Source organism: Pleurodeles waltl, chromosome 6 (genome assembly GCF_031143425.1).
Source record: "Pleurodeles waltl isolate 20211129_DDA chromosome 6, aPleWal1.hap1.20221129, whole genome shotgun sequence".
In the NCBI taxonomy this organism is placed as follows: domain Eukaryota; kingdom Metazoa; phylum Chordata; class Amphibia; order Caudata; family Salamandridae; genus Pleurodeles; species Pleurodeles waltl.
Genome location: NC_090445.1, coordinates 1,082,016,778 through 1,082,036,557, shown reverse-complemented (window position 1 = coordinate 1,082,036,557; position 19,780 = coordinate 1,082,016,778). Strand labels below are relative to the sequence as shown.

The 19,780-nt window shown below is 42.5% G+C and overlaps 1 protein-coding gene across 17 annotated transcripts in view; it reads left to right on the top strand.

Moving 5' to 3' along the window:
• UBR4 (ubiquitin protein ligase E3 component n-recognin 4) overlaps positions 1-19,780 on the top strand; it is a 1,862,787-nt gene that overhangs the window by 22,787 nt on the left and 1,820,220 nt on the right. For all 17 annotated transcript variants that reach the window (XM_069240131.1, XM_069240143.1, XM_069240141.1 and 14 more), the window contains exons 2-3: positions 11,802-11,899; positions 14,928-15,031. In XM_069240131.1, the coding sequence (XP_069096232.1) occupies positions 11,802-11,899; positions 14,928-15,031 (202 nt within the window). The remainder of the gene's footprint in view (positions 1-11,801; positions 11,900-14,927; positions 15,032-19,780) is intronic.

Below are 19,780 nucleotides of genomic sequence, written 5' to 3'. Positions count from 1 at the left end.
CTACTGACTGAACGCCACTGCAATATACTCTGCACCACTTTAATCTGCCACTATGCATAACTGCACTCGGTGCCAGTCTATTCTGCACCATTGTACTTCACACTGCTTCTTTCTAGGCCAGACACTGCACTCTGGTCTACCCCATTTAACTCTAGTCCGCGCTGACCCTGTGCTCCACTCTATATCCCTCTTTAACACTATTCCATTATACAACTCTGCACAACTCCCACTGCTCCTTGCCACTTTACTCCACTGTGTTCTGTTACACACTACTCCACTACCCAAATCTACACCACTCCAGTCTACTCCACTCTGCGCCCCTCTACTCTGCACCATCCTCCTCCACTCAAAACATCTATGCTACTCCACCCTGCCGTACACCACTCCAAGACTCTGCCATTTTATCGACAACACTACTCCACTCTGACAGCATTCCGTTTCACAAGTAACGTGTCACTCAGTGAAGTTTGCCAGTTGCTGAAGTGGGTGACCCATCCCCCCCCCACCACCCCCCATTACTCAACTCTAATCTGTACCACTCCACGTCACTCAATCACACTCCGCCTACTCCACTTTACAACACTCCATGCCACTCTCCTTTACCCCACTTTAAGCCATGCTGGACAGCAGCCACTCTGGTGCACAAGTTGGCTACAACATATTGGCGAAATCAGTAGCTCTTGCTTGGGTAAGACCTTTTTGGCTCCTTGTGAAATGGAATGCTGTCACTCAGTGAAGTTTGCCAGTTGCTGAAGTGGGCGACCCATTCCACCCCTCCTTCCCAATGCTGTACTGTATCAGGGATGTGGAATTTAATAAAATGTCTACTTGTCCCTGGGACAGGTTGCTTTATAAACCTACTTGTCCTGTAAAAAAAAAAAAAAATCCACTTGTACATTTTGGTGCCACGTAGTGCAGCGAAAAATTATGGCAGCAATCTCATTCAATAAGAGCTCTATAAAGAGCCTCTCTGATTATGCTAGAGCTCATACTACAGTGGGGTCTGAATACTAACAACTCTTATTTTGCCACCTGTCTGCATGTATACATCACTGGGGCTGAAGATAGTTAGACTCAAAAGGACATTCCAACCCTGGAACTATTGCTGTGTGACCTACTAACTTACAATGATTTAGGGTTTTTTACCAGTTCTTCTATCTTTTCCCCATACTGAGAGAGGTTGGAAATGTATTCCTTACTAGGTCAAAAGGAAAACTTTTTCCAGGATTGGGGAAAAAAGTGGCTGGAGGAAAGCAATCTTGTAAACACGACAGAGTTTTGCATGCGCAAACCTGCATAAGCAGATCTGCTTCTGCTACATTGCAGTTAACAAGTATTTTCTAGGAGTACAATTTCCTAGCCTACTTCTGTAAATTCTTGTGAACTTATGAAACCCGTAAATCTGCACTAATGCAATGACCTATATCTTGTGTTCACTTTTGTGACTTTTCTTAAGAATTGGACCACTAATTAGTTCTGGCGTTAACCAAAACCTTTTGTTTTTAGGAAGCCTGTCTCTATCAGTTGGCTTCATTGTGAGTGACTGTATTCTGCTTTTTCACAAGGAGCATATCAGCACACAAATTACTTTACTCTTTTGAGATCAGAATATATTTTTGCTTTTTTGCTAGTGTTATAATCCTAAGAGCCCAGCACCTGCCACAATAACAAAGTATTCCAAAAACCACTCCAAAACAAGAGGCTTATTTACAAAACCAAAAGGCTGACCAACAATGTCAGACCTAGTGGCTTTGCCAATGCTTAATTTTCATGTTCCTATTGTCTTGTTAAGTGGTTACACTGATTTTTAATTATGAATATTTTTTAAATTAAAATCATCCATCTACACGTTTTATTAACTGATGCTAATGAAATTGTACCAAAGCGTTTTTTCCCTAGTTGCATTTTTAGTGAACAATGTATTTGAAAGCAAAGAATCATCAATCTTGCTTTGAAGCTCCTGCATTTTCATCTGAGCAGAGAGCATTCTGAGAGCATAATATGGAGCTTCATATTGTTAAACTTTTAAAATGTCTGTACACATTTTGATACTGGAACCTCTGTAGTGCAGGCGGAGCTTGCAACATTAGAGCGCTCACCCTAATGATAAAGACTTTGCATTTATGAACCATAACTGCAAGTTTGCACAGCGTGGACCCAAATATCTTAATTGCAGACAGTGCCCTCAAGTGATCCATAATGTGGTGTACTGTAAACTAGCAGCCACATGACTTGTGCGGCAGCGGGTGGGCTTACTTGTCCGAAGGACATACTAAACATGTTCTTGACCCCAAACAATGTGTCCTGGGCATTGGGCTATAGGAATTCAACACCCATGCTGTAGTGGTTGGAACAGAAATGTGAATAGCAGTGGATGAACAGGGCTGATTGAAAGCCTACTAAAGTATTATTTATTTAGAGAGCGAGAGTTATTTAGAGAGAGAGAGCGAGAGTTATTTAGAGAGAGAGAGCGAGAGTTATTTAGAGAGAGAGAGCGAGAGTTATTTAGAGAGAGAGAGCGAGAGTTATTTAGAGAGAGAGAGCGAGAGTTATTTAGAGAGAGAGAGCGAGAGTTATTTAGAGAGAGAGAGCGAGAGTTATTTAGAGAGAGAGAGCGAGAGTTATTTAGAGAGAGAGAGCGAGAGTTATTTAGAGAGAGAGAGCGAGAGTTATTTAGAGAGAGAGAGCGAGAGTTATTTAGAGAGAGAGAGAGCGAGAGTTATTTAGAGAGAGAGAGAGCGAGAGTTATTTAGAGAGAGAGAGAGCGAGAGTTATTTAGAGAGAGAGAGAGCGAGAGTTATTTAGAGAGAGAGAGAGCGAGAGTTATTTAGAGAGAGAGAGAGCGAGAGTTATTTAGAGAGAGAGAGAGCGAGAGTTATTTAGAGAGAGAGAGCGAGAGTTATTTAGAGAGAGAGAGCGAGAGTTATTTAGAGAGAGAGAGCGAGAGTTATTTAGAGAGAGAGAGCGAGAGTTATTTAGAGAGAGAGAGCGAGAGTTATTTAGAGAGAGAGAGCGAGAGTTATTTAGAGAGAGAGAGCGAGAGTTATTTAGAGAGAGAGAGCGAGAGTTATTTAGAGAGAGAGAGCGAGAGTTATTTAGAGAGAGAGAGCGAGAGTTATTTAGAGAGAGAGAGCGAGAGTTATTTAGAGAGAGAGAGCGAGAGTTATTTAGAGAGAGCGCGCGAGAGTTATTTAGAGAGAGAGCGCGCGAGAGTTATTTAGAGAGAGAGCGCGCGAGAGTTATTTAGAGAGAGAGCGCGCGAGAGTTATTTAGAGAGAGAGCGCGCGAGAGTTATTTAGAGAGAGAGAGCGCGAGAGTTATTTAGAGAGAGAGAGCGCGAGAGTTATTTAGAGAGAGAGAGCGCGAGAGTTATTTAGAGAGAGAGAGCGCGAGAGTTATTTAGAGAGAGAGAGCGCGAGAGTTATTTAGAGAGAGAGAGCGCGAGAGTTATTTAGAGAGAGAGAGCGCGAGAGTTATTTAGAGAGAGAGCGCGAGAGTTATTTAGAGAGAGAGCGCGAGAGTTATTTAGAGAGAGAGAGCGCGAGATTTAGAGAGAGAGAGCGAGAGATATTTAGAGAGAGAGAGAGCGAGAGATATTTAGAGAGAGAGAGAGCGAGAGTTATTTAGAGAGAGAGAGCGAGAGTTATTTAGAGAGAGAGAGAGAGCGAGAGTTATTTAGAGAGAGAGAGAGCGAGAGTTATTTAGAGAGAGAGATAGATATATAACCACCTACAATATTTGTGCCATTGTGGTGACCAAGCCAAACCCATTGCGGCAGGTTAAGTATCCTCCGCTACAATGTTGCTTGTCCTATTCCTAATAGTACTTTTGCAGTGAAATGCCTTTCTGTACAGGGGATGAAAATGTGTAGGAGGAAATTGTAAGAGTACATGAGAAGGCCATCACGTGTGAACAACAAAACGCAAGGATCTTTGCGATATAGATAAAAGGCTTGGACTTATAAGGATGAATGAAAAAGGTTGGTTAACATGGAATGTGCCCGATCAACTTTGTTCGGACAACACTGCAATTGTTGTCAGGGCAGCAGCCTATCAATAGTTTCACATCTTAGTCTCACATATGCAGGCTGTAAGTCAAGAAGGGTCTTGCTATTCCATTTAGAAGAATCATCTGACTGATTGCCCGGAGTCCTTGAGTCCACACATGAAAGTGTCCATTTCTGATGGCTGTCTTACGCATGAGTGTGTGGTTGTGAAGGTAACATTTACCAACGTCTTTAGTAACGTAGATTACCATTCCTAATTGCAGAAAAAGATTTAGTTTGATATAGAAACTGGCATATTCTGGAAGTTCTAGATGTGTCAGTAAGCAGTATATGCAACTATAAATCATTTTCTGAAAAATTTCTAAAGCTGAGGGAAGGCCTCTTGACTCAGGCTGCCTAAGTTTGTGCAACTTCTGGGATGCATTACATCCAGCAATCGGGCACGGTACACAGCTATGCAGTGAATGTGCTATTTTTTTTAAGGAGGTGGCTAGTGAGGCCTGAGAACAGAAGGACGTGTGATATGGTTTGTCATTTGTTGCTAGGGATTGCTGTGCACTCTGAGACTAAGTGCATATCCTTTGATCAGTAGCAAATACCTCAAAACTGAGACAACCGTAAACATGCCTAAATACAGGATTCTCAGATAGTTGAATTTTTTATGGTAAAATGCCCCAGTACAACTTATCCAGCAGAAACATATGTGCAAAGTTATAAATGGAACGGATGAACCACATTTAATGGCTGACTGACTACAGATAAAAATGTTGTGGTATTTACTTGTGAGTTGTAACCTGTATGGAGATAAATCATAAGGTGACATGCAGAGGAATTCCAAAAGTGTCAGGATGGTAATGGTTATTCTCTGTCATGGGGTTGTATCTGATATTCATAAATGGTAGACCATCTCCCTGTAATTGAACACCATTTAAAAAAAAAAAAAAAATCTATAAAAGCCAACATTTTTCACATTTGGTTTTAAAAAGCAAATCCAGTCAGCCAGATGAACATGGCAATGCATGTGAGGCATTACCCTTTTTTTTAAAACCACAAATTAATATGTAAATGTAGCCTCTAATAGTTGTCATCTGCCTTCTGGATTAGCACTCAATTATGAAGTCCAAGATATGTTTAGAATTGCTACATAGGTTGCTGAGTATTAAGAAGGGGGCTTCACCTTTGAAAAAACCCAAAGAGAATAAGTACTATTCAGCTTCACAACCCACCAGCAGCATAGGGGCAAAAGGGTTGTCTCCATCTTCTTACCCATCTGTTACCAGGTGTGACCACCAATTGTAGCACTAAGGCTGCTTCTCAGATCACTAGCATTTACGCCCTGGTAGACGTTGAGGTGTGCTCAGTCCAGGCATTCAACATCGAGGGTGTTTGGTACCTCTCCAATGGCTTTGTGCTTCTTCCCTGTGATGTTCATTTTCAAGATGGAGGGCATTCGTGCCAACGAGACATGCCCTATTATCTAAAGATGTCATGAATTGATCTCTAGCTAGGTTAGACCTTGCAGACATAGCCTACAAGTGTTGCCTTTTCCAAACGCTCATAGTTCTGAAGAGCTCCCATGTATTCCAGTGTGAGGGAATGACTCAACATCCAAGAGGCCAAGAGGTTTTGTTTCCTTCTAAGCCATTGCCTAGTACAACCATGCCAACACATGTGGTTCCAACACTTGTGGTTAGCAGAGCAAACAGCTCTTTGCAAATTTGTGTGCACTCTAGCCAGGATTGACCTTTTCTATACAAATTAGAACTATATGCAAGGTCTCTGGTATGATTACTAGTTACCAGAAGGTTATCGGATCCCTTCCAGGTAAGTCTAATGATCATTCTGCATGTTGAAAAGTAGCTGTCCAGTTTCAGAATTGTTGATTCCATATATTTGCAAGGCAACAACCTGGATATTGATGCATACATTCACCAAACATAACTATATTGACTGACTCCAGAGCAGATACTCTGCTCAGGCCTCCTGTAGTTTATTTGCTTAGTAACCATTTGTTCCTTCACCTTTTTAACCCTCTTCTGCATCGAGCATAATTTAAAGGTTTTGGTGAAAGGACTGTAAAGTCATTTATCCTTTCCACTGTATTTTCTTAAATGAAAACTGGCCTGCCTGTGCTGGATAAGGCCGTCAGCCTCTGGAGTTCCTTGAAGGTGCAGTGTCAAATTTATTCACTGTGAGCACAGCCTAGTAGAGGCTACATTATTCCTTTGCATTTGGGTTTTAGAAGAAAGGGTATTGTCCAGTGGTGTTTTAAAATGTACTTGTTAGAAATGTGGCTTCTGATTGGCTAGGGTAGGTACCTTAGCTAAGCAAAATCCATGCTCTCTAGTCAGGGTAAGTGAGATACTCAACTGAAGTGGCCAGTTCTCAACCCCGGTAACTTAGCACAAAGCAGGCAGGCTTAACTTGGTAAGCAATGTGTGAAGTATTTGTGCAATTCTTTCACCAGTGATCCAAGACAGGCACCACAAAAAAGGGACTTTGCACGGTATTTAAAAAACAAAATATATTTTTCATTCCACTTAGTAGTGTTTCAGTGAATGCACACTCAATAGTATTACTTTGGCAAGTGCAACTCGATACTCAGTCAGAACGTTTGGAATGAGCATTCAATAATCATACTTACGCACATGCAACTCGATAATCTGTCAATCCGCAGTGCTTTGGAATGAGCATTTGATGATGAAACTTTGGCAAGTGCAGATTGATGACTAGATAATAACCCTGGCAGGCTTGGTACATAGAAAGAAATAACATGGCAACAATGACTTTAAACTGGCTGCACATCCAAAAAACTGTTGAATAGCAGAGTATCAACTTAAAGGTGCTCAATAACCCTATAACACATCTGTTGCCACCATGTGTGAGCTGGAAAATACCAGTTATTATATGCAATCAATAGCGGAGCACTCATACTTATATTTAAATCATTAATATAGTACTTAATGGGACCATCGGGGAAAAATCTATTCAAGTGACTCATAAGTGAAGAGAGAAAGAAAACCGAGCATAAGGAAATGTAGAATCGTATTCATTTGGTCATTATCTTTAATAATAATACATTTCTATACATATAAAAAAAGCAACACAACTCATCAAATCCAAACATCATATGGTTACATGATAAAGCGACAACAATTTTCTCTCCTTTGAAATACAACATAAAGCTAATGTCCATTCATATAGGGTTCAATTCATCAATGAAACTCCATATGTCCAATCTTTGTAAAGCATTGACCAATAAGAGTAAATTCAGTTCATGTAATATTTGTCCAGACTTGGCACATTCACAGGGTGTTGGATGTAATTGAGGCGCTTTACCTTGGGGTGATATGGTAATCATCTCCTGATCGTGCGCTCCCTTGTGTTGGCGGTTGGAGAAGAGCACCTCAATTGGAGCCCGACACCTTTGTGGTGCTGGTGATTGCTGGGGGCGCCTTGCCTCGGTTTTTAAAAGTGTTCGCGGTCGCGCACTCCTTGCTGGAGCAGCTGGGGAAGGGTGTCACAGCTGCAGCCTGGTTCTGGTGGGCGTGCAAAAGTTGGATGTGCTCCGCTCAAGGAAGTATGGGTGTTTTCTCGGCCGTTCTATCTCTCAGCAGCTGGGGGAGGGTGTCACAGCTGGAGCCCTGTTCCTGATGGGTGTGCAAAAGTGGGAGGTGCTTCGCCTCAAGGAAATATGGGTGTTCTCCTGGCCATGCTCTCTCCCCTAGAGCGGCTTGGAAGGGTGTCCGGGCTGGAGCTTCATGCTAGGCAGAGGTGCTCTGGAGACTCTGCAGCCCTCGTCCTTGCTGGATCCTGGAGCGGCAGGCGAGGGGGAGGGATTGCGGATGCAGGTGACAGCGGTGAGCCTCTCTGTTGAAAGCGGCCCCTAGGTGTCCTGTTCAGTCAGATCAAAGTGCAAATCTGGGCAGCCCTGCTGATCTGGTGGACACTGATCCTCGTGGGGTGTTGGTGAATTGTAGTGGATGCTGGGCCACCCAAAGTGACGGCCTGGGGCCGATCCCATTATTTGTTGGCCCAGCATCCGGCGACCGGATGGAGGGGGTAGAGGTACACTGCCCCAGTGGTGGCTGGTCATGACTGCTAGTTGTTCGCAGTCTAGGTCTGTTAAGCCCACAGGGCACATCGGGCAGTCCCTGGAGTCACTCTGGCATTGCCTTAGGGAATCCTTACAAAGTGCAAGCAGAGCTCAGCAGGTCAGAGAAGGAGTTCCTGGGAACAGTCAAGTCTGGAAGAGTGGAGGTCCTGGCACACAGCAGTCTTTGCTCCAATGTAGTCTTGAGGGTTCCAGAGAGTACTCCTGGGCGGGTCATGGGGCCCACTACTTATACAAAAAAGGTACCTTTGATGTGGAGGATGCCCACAAATAAACCTTATGAAGTACATGCGGGGGCGTGATTGGGGGGGGGGGGGTTAAATTAGCCTTTTTGTGTATACCTCAGCCCTTACCCTTTGACATGTAAGTATGATCCTCCTCAACCCTTCCCCAGGAAGGCCCATCAGTATGCAGATATGGCTGAATGTCCTGTGTTGTGGGTGTCTGAAGGGAATGCACAAGTGGAACTGTCACCGCACCCAAGCCAGATGTGTATTGGAGGGAGGCTGTAGGCTCACAGTGCAGTGAGTGCAGAGAAAGGTCCCCTTTCTAAATGTGGCATTTCTAGAGTAGTAGTAATAAATCTAACCTCACCAGTAAATGATTTATTAACATTCCAATGGTACTAAACATGACCCAGCCATTCCTCTCAGAACAGGAATTACGACTTAAGGTTTTTATAAGAAATTCCTAATGCTGGTCTGAGAGGGTTAGGCCTCACACTAATGAAAAAGCCATGGCAACAGCAAAATACATGTCCCGCCTTTTTACTTATATAGCACCCTGCCCCGTGGGCTCTCTAGGGCCTACTTTAGGGATGACTTGGATGTAAGTAAAAAGGGAGTGTAAGACTTGGCAAGGGGTTTAAAGTGCAGAGTCGGGGTGGCGGTGGGACTGTGCATGCAGGCTCTGCAGTGACAGGCCTATGGGGCTACGTAGGTAGGTGGCACAATCAGTGCTGCAGGCCCACTAGAAGCATGGGTCCTGGGTGTATGATTTACCATTCTACAAGGGACGTACAGGTAAATAAAAGATGCCATTTGTGATTATACCAATGTTACCATGTTTCTAGGGGAGAACATGCACTTTAGCACTGGTTTGCAGTGGTAAAGTACTCTGAATCCTAAGGCCTACCACAAGATAGAGCAACAAAACAGGAGGGAAAGACCAAAGATCTGGGGTAAGAACATCCCAAGGATGACTGGTCTAACAGTACTGTAATGTTAATTAGGCTAAAGATGCTACTGTCAATGCATTCATTGAAAATATCCATGATGGAGAACTAACACAGGTAAATAATTTTTCATTTTGTTTTTTTCGTTGGGCAGGACAGAAAATGCATATGGCAGTTCAGTTAGATTAAGGCTTGGAAGATATTTACAACAGGCCAAAATTATGCTTACGATTGAATATTATGGAAGTTCATGTCTGCGTGGGATTTTAGGAACACTAATCTGAAAAGTGGGAGGTAATTCCACTAAATTGGGGCTATTTAGTAGGGTATGTTCAAATCGGTGAAGATTTTCTGGCAGGTGTGTGTAGGTGAGAGTGCATGATAGATGAATGAGAGCTATACCAATGGGTGGGCGTGAAGAATTCAACTAGGAGTTTATACTGAGCTTCATGTTTAATGAGCCAGCCAATATGATTGTGGAAGCTTGTGGTGGGGATTACTGTGGGGTATTTAAAAACGAAAATGCTAGTAGTGGCGTTAATGCCTTTGTGCAGGAGTGCAAGAGCCTATTGGCACATATCTGTCTAGTTGAGGACTGGTACAGTAGTGAGTGGATTTAAGAGTAGTGAATTCAGCTGAAAACTAGCATGCCAAAGTCACAGTTGGAGAGATGACAGTGATAGTTTTGCAAGGTGAGAGGATAATAGTAGATTATGATGAGCATTGGGATTAAGCACAATGCAAAGAAATGAGATTTTGTAAGCTAGTTTGTTTGCCTCATTCAGGTGCAATTTGGAAAAAGACAGTACCATTTTGTAGAGACAAGTTGTTTGGGGATCATGTTCTCCATTTCCACAGAGAGCCTTTAATATATGCTCAATAAAACGCCACATGCCTGGGAGAAAAGCAATAGACATGAAGTGTCTTGAAGGATTTCAGACCAGGTTCACTGTTTTATTGCAGGCCTCGAAAAATGATAAAAATGTTAATAGATCTGCAGATCGAGTAGCTTGAATAATCTACTCGACCTAGCTGTAATGTACTTGGCCAGGAAAGAGGTCTCAAACTGTGTGATTCTAGGCAAATATTGTATTTTACAGGCATTCTTCATTCTCACATGAGTGCACCTTCAAATATGTGAGTTAGGCATTTCTGCTGTAAAGAAGAAAAAAAGTAATACATTCTTTTGTTTGATTAAATACACTAAAATTGTGCCTCATGTATAATAAATCTAGCCCAAATGTGGGGTACACGTGATCCATGCATGACTTGCCTTTTAGTTACTAATAGCTTTTCCATCAGGGCAGGAGTGTTTCTCAGTTAGTTTAAACACTCACTTTTAATAAATATATTACTAAAGCATAATGTGGTAGCGCACTGTCATTGACAGACAGTAAATTTCCAAGAAATGGTCCAAAAACCTTCCCACTAACTTGCAGCTTTATTGATAAAACTATATAGTGTATTAACAATAATCTGTAAAAATTGGGTTTCAGAAAACATTTATCCTGTGCACATCACCAAGTAAAGCGTTCTTTCTGACTTTTTTTTTCATCCTATAAAATATTTTTTATTACACAAGTACAAAAAATGGTCTTTCACAGCCACTGAAATATATTTTGAAATGTTTGTAAAGTTGACTCATTTATATAAATGTTGTGCGTTAGGAAACACCTGATACCAAAGCCCTTTCATTTCACATAGTTCAGACAGTCTACCTTAAACACATCCTGGGACTCAAAGTCGCAAGGAAGGGTATTTGCATTGCAAATAGGCAAACTGACTTTTGACCTCTGCCTCTGAACACAGAGCAAATGTGACAAGAATAAGATTTAAAGGCATGTTAATTGCTAATTCAGTTTGACTGAACAGAACACCTGTTCTTTGTCCACTCACCAGAAGGGGCTATTAGGATCTAAAAATAGCTTGAACTCATAATATAAAACTCGCCATTGTGAGTGGTCAAGCAGATTTTTTTGTGCCCTGTATTGTAACTTTGTGATTTGTTGAGCACTTGTTCAAAGTTGTGTTGTCAACAAGCTATTTTCTGTAAAATGTAGTTAATTAGCTAATCAGTTTAACGCACAGAATTTACCTCTCCTTTTTGTATAATATTCCTATAGCAAGCAGATTCTGAAATTTAATGGCTGCCGTTTTGAGAGAGTGTGAAGACTAGAAAACTACTTGCCACATTGGTCCACAGAAGAAATAGAAGTGTTGTTCAAATTTTATATTGTCAGAAATGTATTTAACAAAAAAAAAAAAGCAAAATCACTATTTGCCATTACATCATCCAGTGAACAAGAGTTGCGAAAAACTGAAGTATATTACCACACAACAGAATGTCACAGTGGTGGAGGCAGAGTGATATCTGGCCAGCTGTGCGTCTATAAGTGGACTGGTAGTTGTAGGGCTGCTGATATGTATGACCTTTTCTGAAGTGCCCTCATTTCCAGACAAATGTTGCTATATAATTTCAATATCACTCACCGTTTTTATTTTCTTAGTGAGTCGGAGATCCTACACCACGATAAACAGTATGAACCGTTTTATTCATCGTTCGTTGCCCTGTCCACGCATTACATCACTACAGTATGCGGCCAGAGTAAGTCCTGTTCTCTTCGCTTTGGGTTTATGTTCTTCAGTGGTGGTCAGGAGTACATCATAATTACTACTTTTTCTGTGTGATTTTAGACGCTTGCATGGCATTTATTTACTCATGCTCTTGTTAGCTGTTGCGGAGTTGTAACTCTCCTCCATTTTGAAACAAACCTAGATTCTGTGGGGTTCTTGTGCATTCTGTTTTTATAATAGTCAGTACACAATAACATGACTGACACTTTGTGTGAATTCTCTGAAATGTAGATCCTAGATCTGCCTATTTAACTGTTAATTTACAGGTGCTTAATTCTTGAATTTTACTTAAGTATGTAATTTGTGAGTAACCTATTACTCCCCTGGAGGTGGTGCCTACATTGTAGTTACTCTAGTTCTTTTGGCATTTAGGGGCTTCTTCACACGGTCCTTGTTAAACTGTGATGTTATTTAATTGATTTACATTGTTGTTACCTTTTAACATATTATGTCTTTGTTTTGGTGGTGTCCACTTCTGCTGTTCATTTCCCTTAGCCATAGTACCGTTTCGCACCTATAACCACTTTTTTGTTGTGTTAGGTGGGTGGATTGGTACATTTTACCTAAGTTGATTGATTTATGTGGAAAAGGGCGCATTGTGTCCGAGTATACATTCTGGTTATTTAGAGAATTAATTTTGCATGGCCATCATAATATTTCTCTTGTGAAGATTTTCTCCCACTGTTTCTCTTATTTTGACATGAGAGGTCAACTAAACATGTATAGTCTATTGTCCAGCTCCTATCCTTGCCAGCTGTTTGGACATGGTCATGCTCCAGCAGACATTACCTAACTCAGATGACATGTGTTTTGTGTCTGAGGAACAGGTATCATGTGAGTTCTTATTTCCCACAGAGTTTCATCCAAAATGTCTCCATGAATTTTTTTGTCTGATTTTGACAAAAGTCTGGTCTGGGCCGGAAAGCTCTATTGGTAGTGGTAAAAACTATGCTGTTGCCATTCTAAGACCACTTTCCACCTTCCTTGTGCATGCAAGTCCCTGTCCGTGGGCAAAAGCACCAAACTGCAGGGTTTGGAGGTCTTTGATACTGTATGACCAGTTAACACTTGACTGTGTTTCTCCTACCTCTGAACGTCAGCAAACATACATGGAGTAGCCAGGCTTTGATATACTTGCTTGGAACACATCCACCAGAGTGGTCACTAGTCCGTTGGAAAATCTCATGTTGCAGCAGTTGAACCGGTCTCCTTCCAGTCTGCTTGTTCTAGTTCATTGTTACTTGTAGGGTAGTTCTGACCTGCTCTTTAGTTTGAGGGAGCCCAAACCCATCACAGTCTACTCTTGTGCTGTTGACAACACATCTGAAAAAAAGTAGACATCAGTATTTTAAGACTGGGACTTATTTATTTGGAAAAGCACATCAAAATGTTTCTTTTATAGAGGTATAAACTCCTTCATTTAGGACCAAGAACCTCTCCAGGAAGACAAAGATCTCCTAGGAAGAGCAGTTTGCTAAATCTGCCTCATTCAAATCTGCTATTGAGCACGCACAACAACCAAGGAGACAGGAAATACAGCTTTATAGTTATCTCTCAAACCTAGTTTCCTCTGCTAAATCATCTATGATCATAAGATTTTAAGCAAGTCCCTCATCTTTTCCCCTCACAAACGGTCCGTTACCAACCAAAACTGGTGGTGTTCGTGTCTCCTATTATGAATACATCTGCAAACCGAAATTAATCTTCATTCTGTCTATATATTGGAGTAATTAGACTCCAATCCCTTGTTTGTTCCAGGCAGCCAATCTACAGTTATTCAAGTGGCCAGCACTGTAACCGTTGAACTGATATCTAGCCTGAGGGACAAATGACCGTTACTGTCCATTCCTGCATCTGTTCTAGTTCTGGGTATACCATCCATCCATCCATCCCTTGGACTGTTTAATTTGTCCTAGCTTCCGTAAAAGCAAAATATTGATAATACAGTAAGCCACCTGGTTGACAGTCTGAGCAATAACCTATGCGCATAGACATTTTCACTTTGTTATGGCTTATGCTGGGCAACATTTGATTTACTTTCTCCTTCCAAGGTTCTTTTCCCTAGATTATGCTAATTGTTAGTTTCTACACACTTGAAAGTGTTCTACTATGTATCAGTTGGTGGAGGTAACTTGAGAATCTGTGCACAATGTTTGCAGCACTCAACGACCTGACTCTCACCTGCAGTGTTTCTGGAGTCAAATGGTATATGATCCAGTGTACCCAGCTTGGCCTTTGCCTCTGTCCTGATTATGGCAATATTGCAATGTCTGGAATTACCCCTGTTGAGAACTGAAGGTTCTGTTCCCCTGCCTTTTTGCACATAGGTCCTAATTCCAGCTTTTTCTTCCGTTTCTCTGAAGCCAGAATATACTTTATTTTTTTTATAACCAGTTTTTACTGAGTCTTTGTACTGATGAACAGCCTTAAGTAACCACTTGAAGTAAATTGACAGTCATTTCTGCAGATGACTAATTGATTGTACAGTGGTTGAATTTGTTTAGTTTTCATGCCTGCTATGAGAAAAATATGGGAATATTAACCTGTTTATAATCTTGTAGTTCTTGATCTGTACATGAAAACTGAGATGTGGTTTATCGCCTTTGCTGCTTTGTAGTTCATCTGTTCAGCTTTTTGGGTAAACTGCTTTGCACCTGCATTGTCATTCTGACACCTCTGCAAGCTGTGTGCAGTTAAAGGCTAGCTGTTGTACAATCGCTATGGGTTGACAACTAGATCCTTTTCGGGCTCTATGATGTCACCTGTAGTCCATAGGTGATGTGGTGCCCTATACAGGGTCTCTGGGTCCCAGGATGAAGGTACCCTCATCTCCCGTGAATATGTTTGGGCTCCAGGGCAACTGTTTTCTTGGGTTTATGCATATCTTTGTGTCTGTGTCTGTCCCCCTTCCGAGTGTTAGCTGTGGCTGATACTACTTGTCATTACAGAAATTTATCTTTTCTGATTGTAAGGATCGTTTCCTGACTTGGTTGTTTCAGTCCCTAGGAACCAGCTGCAGTCTGTCTCAGCTGCCTGCAGAGTGCTCATTGAATTCTCATTACTACGACTGGAGAATCCTGATGAGGCATGTGCCGTTTCTCAGGTGAGTCTATGCTGTTTTGACAGTGGTGTGTACAGTCACCTAGGTGATGTAGTGCTTTCTACTTGGAGCAGGTTTGCACTTCTCATTGCTCACAGACCAACTATATATTCCTTAAAACAATTGTAACATGAACAAGTAGTGGTCATTTTTTTTTTTTTTTTTTTTGGGGGGGGTGGACTCAGCATGTTTGTCCCATGGCACCCATTTGGTTGCTTATGAGTAACTTAATTCAGACATTATTTGTAATGTACAAAAACTAGACTGCGTGCTGATGAGGATACAAGTCTTTAATTTTTTCATTTTTCATTTTTTTTTTGTGAGTTACGTCATTTTAAAATAAGTGTATGAGATTGATAAATATTTTGAGGTAGTTGGGTGGAAGGTAAATACAAGACAGTAGAACAATTGATAAATGCTACCACTTCGGGCTTACCAATTGAATTACTGAGTCTGGGTATAAAAGTGCTACCTACCGAAGTGCAATTGTCTTTGCAGATATAAATGAGTTATTCCACATTTGTTAAAATAACAGAATATAATTTAAATATTTGTAACTTGACATTTTCTGTATCCTGGAAGAAACACGGCACTAATGCTAAAATGTCTTTTCTTGCTTATGCCATGTCCTATTTAAGTAGTATTTTAATGGCGGTTGAGTCAGATAGTTTATACATTGTCGGAGGTTGTGGAAGTAGTAAGCGAAATATGCTGTTTTACTTTAAAATGCCTTACTAAAGGCACATCATTTTTTTTATCTTAGGTTAAAAATCAATTGAGGAATATGCTTCATAACCTTCTGCAAGAAAAGAAAAAAACAAAACAGTGATAGAACATTTGGCAGCTTCTAAAGCAAACTATCTAATGAGAGAATCCAACTGACCTTGTTCAAGGTTGCAGTTTAATAGTAGCACCAAAGGGTGCATTGTGGACACGATTAAAAAATCAGTCTGTCTTTCGCTTTGTCTGGTGCATCCCTGGGCACTGGTCTCTAAAATTCTTTTTGACAAAAAAAAACAAAAACTGCTGTCTGTTTCGGATAGTCAGTCAGTATTCTTCACATATTGCAGTTTTGTAATCTTTTTACATATAATTAAATATACTTATCAGTTTTTGTCTTACTCCGGTTCCTTCATGTCCCCATTATTTGTGCCCTTTGTGTGCCCTTCGTGTAATGGTAAAAAGTCTATAAATGAGATGTATACACAGAGTATTTACTTAACTGAAAGCCAAAGAGTTCAAAATATCAATGTGGTAGTGCTGTATCCTGTAGGGTGCTTACCTTCAGAGAAAGTATGAGACCCACAGCAAAAATGGAAATCCCCAGTTGCTGCTATGCAGTTGAGATCTTGTTATAGTATTTGACTTACAGGGAGGTCTGTTCTTTGAGTTAATGGTCAATTACTCTGACTTTTCTGACAAGTAAGGAATAGCATCAACATTACTGAAGTTGCTGTTGAAAGTTACCATTTCAACGTTATATAATGACTGATACCTCCGTATCTGTCAGTAGTCTTGAAGACTAAAAAGAAAAGCAGCTGTGGAAAAAAACTGAGCAGTTAAGCAGGCCCACATACTAGTTCTACCTGATAGTGTGCTAAAAAAAGAGAGAGAATGTGATTTCTATATGTCCCTTCACTTTATTCTTGGTTCCCCCCCTCCCAGCCCCATTTCAAACCCCCCCCCAAGTAGCTCTTTATTGAAATGTAAAAGGATATATAAACATAATCACCACTACAATAATGTCTGATAAGATGTAACATATAGGTTAAGTGCAATGCAGTTCTAGGTACCTCTGCATCATGCACACCTTTGGGAGCCTTCCATAGCATTCCATCTCCAGACGTCAATATTCAGTACACTACTGCATACTCAAACCTTCATACTTAAAGCACCAATAAATGCCCCTCTCCTCTCCAAGCCTGAGGACCCTGGGAGAGGCTGTTTATGTGTTGGGTAGAGCTATAATGTGATAACATAAACAATGTTGTGAAACAAATTTAGGTCTGTTTGTATATGTGGGTGTTATGGGGGAGTGTGCAGGATATCTCAATCAGGCTATGTAATGTGGGGAAGGGCACAGGAGGTGGGGGGAGATGAGACCACTCCCCTCACTGATTTTAGGAGGAGAGCAGAAACGAGGACTGCCATAGAGGGACAGCCCAAAGTTTGCCCTCTGTCAAATCGCCCGAGGGTGCTCATAAGTAAGGGGGCCACCCAGAGAACCTCAGCATTGTATCAATATGGGCTTCATAATGTCCAGTCTCTCTAGCGAGGCAGACAGGTAGCTGTGCTCACCTGCCTGCCCTCAGGGAAGTCTCTTGTCTGTATTAGCCTGCACTTCAGTGATGTAAGCATCCCAGTTGGGTGCTGCCCCCGCTGCATGGGCAGTATTCTCCACATTGCAGTTACCCGCTTAAGAAGGTCCCTCAGCCAGAGTGCTTGTAGTGGTGGTGAAATAATGGCCTTCCAAGCCACGGCTACATGGCACTTTAGTAGTCCGAACGCCAGGTCAAGAAACGTATCTCTTTGTTTGGGTCAGAGTGGTCAGTTTGAGGAGGCAGTGCAGTTGGTGGCCTGTAATGCTTGTCAGGGCCTGAGTAGCTTCCCCCCGCCCCCCCCCTTAATATTGAGCTATATCTGGCAGTTTCCAAGACATAAGATAAAAATCTGAATCGGGACAGGGGCATCAGAAGGCAGCTCAACAGGACAATTGGAAATATGCAGTGAAGGCACTTAGGAGTCTGGTACATTTGGTGCACATAATAAAATTGAATATATTTTATGCAAGAGTTCCTTGAGACTACCCGGATTTGCTCCAACACACCAGCACCTTCTGCATCTGTCGACTCCTGGTTCAGACCAATTCCAGCGGTCCCGGAGAGCCTGAAGAGATAAGGTAAGAAGTTCAAGCAATCCTCCATAAAATAGTGTGAATGCGCGTCTGCCAGTCCTGTGTTCCAGCAGCACCCGAAGTAATGAGTACGCAGCCAGTTTGGTATTGTCAAGCCCCCTACACCGCTCTGACTGCCACCATGTCAGGATTTGGCTTTCATGTATCTCGCTGCTCTACTGTAACTCTTGGAAACTCAAGAGATAATGTTCATACAGGTCTCAGAGTGCAAGAATGTCCTCCTCTGTACATGTGCTCGTATTGTTGAGCTGCAATCTTGCGAAACGCCAGGAGCACCTACAGCAGCAAGTTAGGTGCACAAGGCACTGGACGGTGGTGGAGAGTCCGATATTTAGTCCAGCAGGCTTTAGCCACCCTAGCTGGACACCCTTAATGCGGAGTTCCACTTTGCTGACTCGTAAGCCAGCCCAGAATGCCCTACTACCCCCCCCCCCCCCCCCCCCCAAAATCTCTCCGGACACAAGCAGGCTCCGGGGTGGGTTCTGCCTCAAGCCACCACATGGGCCACTGCGTTTAGGCAGCCGCATCGTAGAGCTCATAATGCAGTGCACCTAGCCCCTGTTTCTCTAGAGGAGCAATTAGTTTATGTAAGGCCACACATTTCATTCCAAAGCCCTATATAGAGTCAGAAAGAAAGGAATTCAGTTCCTTAAAGATATTCAGGGGCAAAGAGACCAGTAAGGCAGAGAAATTGTATATGGGGCAGCACAGATATCTTGGCGATGGACACACTGCCCATCTGTGCGAGTGACTGAGCAGACCAGAATGTCCGCGTGCTGCCACCAGAGCCCGGCCAAGATTACCTTCCACCAATTCACATTCTGAGTGGTAGATTCTCACTCCAAGGCAACAAAATGCGTTGTAGTGCTATGAGGCCAGAGTGATGGGGGCCCTCCTGCTCGGAGGAGTGATTTAACCAGAGGCCGGACACCTCACCGATAATGTCTAGCACCTCCATCACCATGTGGAGATCCAGATTGTAATCCTGAAGGAAGATACACGCGTTGTCTGCATAATGAATTCACCTCCCAACTATCGCCACTCTTTTCATTCCCCACTACAGGCTCTGGCGGCAAGAAGCCTGCCAGTGGTTCCAAGGCCAGTGCAACTATGAGTGAAGAGAGGGGGGACATCCCTGCCTGGTGCACACCCTGAAGGTGGATGTGACTTCCCTGCTGCTATGTACTCTGGCTAATGCAACTGTGTAAAGTAGATTTATCCATTTCCAGGTCTTTGGACCTAGACCCATATTTCATAGCACCCCTCGCATAATGGGCAGACCTATGAAGTCCTAGGCCTTTTTAATGTCCAATGACAGGGTAAATCCCCAAAATCCCCCTCATGACTGCTTGTCCATAAGATGTGTAGGAGGCTGGCCCAGTGTGTGGTGGGCACCTATGGTGTTACACTTTTATGCTGGGTCCAAACCATATACTAAAAGAGTGAAATGTGAGAACGGGTCCCCCACCAGATGATATGGAGTAGTTAACAGAGGGCTGGGAGAGAGTGGAATCCCGAGAGGTGAGTATCTGGAAGACCCCAGTGACCAGAAGAGGTAAGTTACTTGGTCGCCCGTAGGCTAACGTGGGGACTTATAAATGGAATATTGCAAGAACAGCGCTAGGCCCGTGGAACCCAGTGGTGGATTCTGGATGAAGAGGACCTGCAAAAGAGGGGGGGAGGGGGGGGGGGCGGAGTCCAGTCCACACAGGAGTGTCTAGGCGGGGCAGGAGGCAATGCCTGCCCTTCTGTGGGTGGAGATCCGTTTCAATGGTAGTGGATGAAGTACAGCTGAAGAGTCCAGGAGCTGCAGAGGAGTCTCTGAAGTCACCTAGCTG